The 7,389-nt window shown below is 41.1% G+C and overlaps 1 protein-coding gene across 1 annotated transcript in view; it reads left to right on the forward strand.

Annotated features, from left to right (window-relative positions):
• The window catches only part of LOC106536086 (pleckstrin homology domain-containing family A member 7), a gene marked incomplete at its 5' end in the record, with an annotated part of 32,032 nt that overhangs the window by 1,602 nt on the left and 23,041 nt on the right, over positions 1-7,389 (forward strand). Inside the window, 4 exon segments of the mRNA XM_014033256.1 lie at positions 1,315-1,863; positions 3,393-3,948; positions 5,409-5,492; positions 5,901-6,143. Of these exon segments, the coding sequence (XP_013888710.1) occupies positions 1,315-1,863; positions 3,393-3,948; positions 5,409-5,492; positions 5,901-6,143 (1,432 nt within the window).

Genomic DNA, 7,389 nt, shown 5'->3' on the forward strand with positions numbered 1-7,389 from the left:
TTGTCAAAATGCATGTATTCTTTCAAACACAAATATGGCCTTATTTCACTACAATAATTGTGGTTCAGTAGTTGGTTTAAATCATATATATATATATATATATATATATATATTGCAGTATGCATTTGCTAATAAACAAAGCTGAAATCTCAGCTCTCTGGTTTGGGAACAGAATATTTTTGGATCAGAATATTTTTCAACATTTTTAATATTTGATGTTTTTTAAAATTCAGATCACTAAAAGAAATATCATGTAGGCTCACTTATCATTTATGACACTCTTTTATTTCAGTGGTGTACAGGGAACAGAACCAAAAACCTCAGATGTTGGATCATCTTTTGTCACTTTAAGTGTCATGGATTCCCTTTCTGTCTGATTTTGCTGTCCAAATATTTTAGCGTACTGTATGTGTGCAATGGTTGTCTTTTTTTGCCTCAATGCTTTGAAAAAACTCCATTCAGATGATGGGGTTTTGAACTAACAGCGGCTCCCTTTATGTTTTATTAATGCGTTGACGATGGGGTGTACCGCAGATCAAATACGTCTCATCATTCCCTGGCAGCCTCAGACACCCCCCACTTGCTTCGCTTCTTTTCCATTTCACTCTTTTTACAGGGAGAAATCCCACAAGACAAGACTAGCTGTTAGAGAGTGACAGAAAAGAAACCGAGCTTCAGACAGCCTCCATTTGGGAATATTCTGAAGCTTCTTTTCACCCCACTATCTTGTGTTTATGTATTTGGAAAATCTATGACAGCAGCTATGCTATTTACTGGCATGTTGGTCTTTCTCTTTTTTTTTTTTGAGAAAGTATAAATTTTGATTTTTAATGCCCATTGGTATGTAAGCAAAGCAGTTACGTTTAAACTAAAATCGAATGGTAACAAGCAAGGCAATACTGTATTATTATATTTTCAGGGACATTCTGCTGCTGAGGAGAAATTAGGCTCTGAAGGTCTTCCTATTACTTTTATGAGGTTCACTTAATGTCAGCAACTTGACAGCTTCTCAAGACAGAGTTCCTCTTTCCAATGGGATTCCATTAATGAATGTAAAATCAAGTTGTGTCTTCTTTGTGTCTGCTTTAAAAAGACACACTCAGCTTTTAGTTCTACCCTTGATATGGAAGATGAGGATCTAAGTTTCTGTGTGACAACCAGTTCAAATCAATGACCCAAACTGTTAGATTTGTAGAACATGATGTTCAAGTGACTAAATACAAAATTGGCTTGAACGGAGTGGAAAAAACTTTTCGAGAAGACTGAAGAGAGTTACGTAACTAACATTCCCCCTGGCTTGGTTTCTCCACACAGACCTGCTGACAAGGTAGAGAGGTTGCTGCAACAGGCTGTTCCACAGACAAACCACGTCAACCACCACAGGCTCAAGACTTCAGACTCTGAGGCCTCAAAACCAATTATCCACGAGGTTCTCCTGGAACCCATACACCGAGACCCGGAGGAGCTGTGCAGTTTTCACAAAGACTCTCCTGGCACCGTCATGTTGGAGCAGCCCATAGGAAGCACACTTCTGGAAATGGACACACACACGTCCCTTCCATCCAACCCCCCAGTCACCGCTGCCCTCCCACAGTCAAACAACGTGTCGGCCTCAGCTCCTGTGTCCAGGGTACCGTCCCGCGCTCCATCACGGGCCACCTCCACCTTGCCCTCCAGTGTTTGCACCAGGAATGGCCTCGTCTCCACGCCCAGCCCCATCCTGGAGCCAAATGGCATCGCAGCAGGGACGTACCAAAGAGCGCCAGACCCACCCGTGTTGGACACACACAAACATGTGCAGAGGAGGAATACTCTGGAGCAGGTGGAGCAGTGGGTCAAGGTTCAGAAGTCTGAGCACAGAGGGTAGGTCACCAAAATTTATTACACAGTATTTTGTTCAAAGATATGTGTGGACTGATGTGTTTCCAAAAATCAACAGGGGAGAGATGAGGTATACCCTGAAGAAGATTGAATTGCCAAACAGAGACGCACCAAACAGACAAGCATAAATGTTCACACATCTAACTAGAACCAATTAAAATCATCAATTATCCTAACATGCAGGTTTTGTGACTGCAGAAAGAAACTAATCAGGAAAAAAAAACTTGGCAATTCAAAAGAGAAAACATGCAAACTCAGCTAACAGCTACTCAAAGCTGGACCCATTCAAGACCAGTTTTCCACCTTCCAAAACAATCTAAATTCTAAATCCTCCCAGTTGTTTAGGCAATACTTTATTGAATTGTCCTTCTGGAAATAGTTATCCAAGTAAGTTAATTAAAAGAAACTGGGCTTCTTTATTGAATCTTGTCACTCTATTCTCTCCAAATGATTTGTTAACATGCACAAAGTTGAAAATTGGTGTGAAAATGTCTATTTTATTAGACATTTCTGTGCCTTAGACCTGGAAACTGAAACCATCTTGTCTGTTTAAAATTGGTCTATCTCTTTTGACATCGATGGCTTTTATGTCGCCTTTATTGATACAGGTAATCTTGTTGAGTCACAAGGTTTTATCCTCAAGAGAGACATGTTTCAAGTAAATGTACAAAAATGTAGTTAAAGACAAACAGTGAGGGTGCATACTGCAATTCTATACAAGTCTCATAAAACAAAGCAAACACTTTTGCTGTTAGTTACCCCAAACATTTCTGCTGGTCCCCCCTTTAGTTTAAAAGAAAATTTCCACTCCCACCACCCCTCTCTTCCTCATCTCCAACCAGACACAGATATTTTGTTTGCAGTTTATTTCATACATCAACCTTTTTTAACAGTTGAACTAATAAAATAATAAATTGCAGATTGCAGTAAAATAAACTAAAACAAACAACCTATTTTAAATAACAAAACACATTTTTGCTATAGAAAATAGTTTAAATGTAGCTTTTTTTAAACTCTGTGACTATGAACATCTATCAATGATATAATACTGTATTTTTTTTTCAAAAAAAATGCCAGTCTGTCAAAAAGGTTTTACAAACATGAACAACTTTGTATTTATGTGATTTCCACCATATTAGGATTGGTCTTTGGTCCCCATAAGGACCACTGGTCTTGACAAAATAGGTGTATACCAGAAATGGTCCTAAAAAGTTAAATACAAGTACACACACATAGTTTGGGAATCACTGAGTTAACTTGTTTCCTTTACTCCTCTCTTCTATATTACTGATATATTAGGTCTTTTTACATTTGTTCTTAAGTACTTACATACTTACGTATTTTTTGTCTTGACATGAAAATGATTTATCTGAAGCTTTAAGATAAAACCTGTACCAACTGTAACTATGCTTTCTGATAGAAGTTTGTCTTCTGAGAAGAACATCATAGAGATGCTTCAGTTCTGTTTGAAAATGTTTATTTCATTTAAAATGTTTGTTTTTATTCAACAGCCCCCCATCCAGAGAGAGCACCCTTCCTCGTCGCACACCACCAAACCAGCACAAATACACCTCCATGGACACCTACCAGACCCTGCCAAAAAACCCACACCACAGCCCACTTCCCGGTAGAGTTGGTGAATACAAGTACGCCCAGGACCGCCTAAACCACTTCCGTCTCACCCCGGATCAGGGGGGCCTGGGGTCCAACACTGTGTGGCAACTGTACGAATGGCAGCAGCGCCAACAGTTTCGACACGGGAGCCCCACCGCACCAATATACACCCCGGCTCCGGAGTATCCATTTGGCCCCCGCCCCCCATCCACTGTGCCCACCTCTTCCTCAGCTCCCAGGTCAGAAGGGTCTCCTCGCTGCGTGTCGGTGCCACCTTCAGCTGCAGACATCCCTCCACCAGGACCTCCGCCCGGCGTCAGCAGAACCCTGTCACCTGCACGGAGGCCGCACACGCCTGCTGAACGGGTGACGGTGAGGCCTAAAGGAGACATGTCAGCGTTGGACTTGCCCTTCAGCGTGTCCCCCCGGAGGTCCAAATCTCAGATGCTTAAGGTAAATAATTACAGCAAAAATCCAGCCCACCTGAAACACTTATGGTGCGTTCACACCAAACGCGATTTCAGCATCAGGAGCAGCAGGTTTACATGCAAAGTCTATGGTGGACGCGCTTCAAGCAACGTCGGGAAGTTCTGCGGCGCCTCAAGCGCGATTAGAGCAGCGCGATTTGAACGATTTGAACGATCTGAGCGTTTGACGCGCTGAGGCGCAAATCGCTGAAGTTAGAAAATCTGAACTTTTGTAGCTCGTCGCGCCGCGTCAACCAATCAGAGAGACTCCACTGTGTGACGTAGCGACATATTTCCCGACGGGACAATTTACTGAATGATGTCCACTAACCTGAAACAGATGGAGAGGAGCTCTTTAGCTGAAATCGAGTTCCAGCAGTCGCTGTCCTGACAGGAGATATCCGCACCAATGCGTGGCAGCGACTCATCAGACTGGAAAAATAGTCCTGAAAGCGAGCTGTGAGCCTCTACTCTGAATTATCTGGTGAATTAATTATGAATTAATTATCTGATGAACGTGACATGCTCTTGCTCTCTGTAAATAAAGCAAAGCCACTTCCTCGTCCGACATTAAACAGAGCCCGACAGAGGAGGGAGGGGTGGGGAGGCTGTTGCCGTGCAGCGCTTCAAGAGCTGTCCTGCATCTGACCTCAAAGTGCACAAGCTTCAAACTTCAGCGTTGGCTGCGATTTTGAAGCTGAAATCGCATTCAGTGTGAACGCACCATAAGGCTACATTCACACCAAAATCTGATTTTTTTTGGCCCATATAACCCGTATCAATTATTTATTTATTTATTTATTTATTTATTTATTTATTTATTTATTTATTTATTTATTTTCAAATCTGCCCCTGGCCTTTTCAGTATTTGGTACTAAATCGGATACATATCTAGTGTTTTTCAAAGTGACTTCAGTCTGAACGCTCATGTCACATTACATCTGACTTACAACAGTGAGGTGGGGCTGAACGGATCGATCCAAAAATAATGAGAGTAACCTTGAGTCATTTTCAGCTACAGAACAGAAGTCCAGGTGCTTTGTCTTTGTTCTTTTAGTTTTCCATGTCCTGGATGACTGAGAATTTGCAGACCGTGTCAGACCGTATTGATACTAAAGTTACTCGGTTGAAACTTTACTTCCAGCACATCGCTTCATTCCAAAAATAAAATTCTGCACCGGAGCATCCGGTCAGATGCAGGTTCAGATATAAACGCTGAACTAAATAAGCGTGAGATCATTATTTAATCGACTCTGATTGAACAACTTCAGAATCAGCATGCTAATGAGTAGCATCTGTGTTTAGCTAATTTGGAAAACAAGTGCTAACCATTAAGCTATTGTGCTGTCTTCAAATTTGAGTCTAAAAACTGTGGAATTTTACCTAGTAAAACATTTAATTTATAATCAAATATTTACTGTGAATTTGTGTGTTCATGTTTTATAGGCTGCTACAGTAGAAAGGCGCTCCATGCCTCCGTCTGGTTACATCACACACACAGTGAGTGCACCCAGCCTTCATGGCAAAACGGTAGGTTTTAATCTCCGGTGTGTCTCAGTTACATTTATATAATGCTTTTTGGACAACATATCATAAAAACTTAACATTTTAAAAATCAAGCTGTTAAGAAGTAGTTCTGTTGTGTTCAGTTTCAGCAGCTGTGTGTAGGGATGTAGATTTCTTTGCTTTCCCTGGTTATATATTTCTGCAAACCAGTTGCTTGTTGATTTTTAGCATATTTTGGCGGGAAGGCTTCTACCAGCCTGTTAGCAGAATTTCTTTGTACCAGTGCTTTTTAACCAAATAATTCTTTTAATTTAGCTCTAGTTCTGGCCTTCAGTCACAACTTGTGTCCATTTCTTGCTGTAAAAGTCAAAGATGAGATGTGGTCAGTGTTAAAATCTGCCTGACGGGAGCATCCTGTGGTGTCTGTGACAGCCTGAGGAGCTCACTCTGCTCCTCATACAGCTGCGCCGCAACCAGGCCAAGATGGCCTCTGCACGCCAGCAAACGCTAACCCAACTCCAGCAGTTCCACAGTCCCCAAGAGTCCTACCTCAAAAACCGCCTCCTTGCTGCTCCCACTGCTAGCACAAGCCCCGTCCTCAGCTCGAACCCCTCTCCTGAGTCCCACCTCGGACACGTGGGCCTCTCAACTCCAATTGGCCCTTTCAGCACCCAGGTGGGAGCCCCAGTGATGCTCCTGTCCTTGTTTTACAGGAGCTGGTAGAGGTTGCCAATAAGTTTTCTTTGTATGTGACCAACAAAGGTTTAACATGTTGGGGATATTTTTAACTTCGTGAGTGGAGCTTTATTTTGGTACTTTGTAATCCCCTGCTGTAACAAACAACAGTAGCCTGGTGTCAGTCATGGCAACCTCGACCAAAAAGCTCTTTTGTTTGGTGTCAGTGATTGCTGGCCTGGCTGCTGAAAATCATCTTATTATCATCGGCTGTTCTTGGCTGATCAGTTTCCACATTCTGCTTTTACTGATCACGCCCACAGCATGTTGGGTTTCTATATTTTTTGTGTGTACAAAGCCATCCCATGCTTTACCTAATTGGCAAGCTTTAGGTGTGTTGGTTAGTTTGGTCCTCTGGTGAATGACTCTGTTGTGCTGGTTGTGATGAAGCTTGTTTTGTTGTGGTTTTGATGTCGATGTCATGAATTCAGTGGTGAACCCAGTGATGTTTTGGGATCTGTTGTGTCATGAGGGGTCTGGTTTGTGCTGTTCTGTTGTTTGGATATGCTTGACTTGTCTCAAGACAAAATTAGTCTTGACTTTTGAAGTGTTTGTGTCGGTTTGTCAAAATGCATGTATTCTTTCAAACACAAATATGGCCTTATTTCACTACAATAATTGTGGTTCAGTAGTTGGTTTAAATCATATATATATATGGCTAGATAAGTCATAGCTGAGACTCCAGCATCCTCACACGGCGGCCATCTTGGGACGAGGAGCTCGCCCACTCTTAACATGAATGTGTGTGGTGTATTTACTGTTTAAATAACCTTAACTTTGTCAGTTTTCATCGGATTTTCAAACAGATTTTTTTGTTGTAAAGGTGAGACGTGTTATTATAAAAATGCATACTTATAATGTGCATTCGTATAATAATAATAAAGTATAATGAAGCATAATAAAGTAATATCAATATATACAGAGAAAACATTTAGGTTATTTTTACAGGTATTTACAAATAAAAATATTAAGTAAAATTATATACAAGTCTATAAAAAAATAGTACAAAATAGAGCTAGCAGTGGTAATTACTATGAAAGAACCCTGTTTTGTATTTTGTTTAGTTTCTTTCCTAGACATGCAAATATTAGCCTTTTATAATTCTTTTACATAATAAAATAGTGCCTTACACACACACACACACACACACACACGTGTGTGTGTGTGTGTATATACTGTATACACA

The sequence above is a fragment of the Austrofundulus limnaeus genome, unplaced genomic scaffold, assembly GCF_001266775.1.
Source record: "Austrofundulus limnaeus strain Quisiro unplaced genomic scaffold, Austrofundulus_limnaeus-1.0 Scaffold1678, whole genome shotgun sequence".
NCBI lineage: Eukaryota > Metazoa > Chordata > Actinopteri > Cyprinodontiformes > Rivulidae > Austrofundulus > Austrofundulus limnaeus.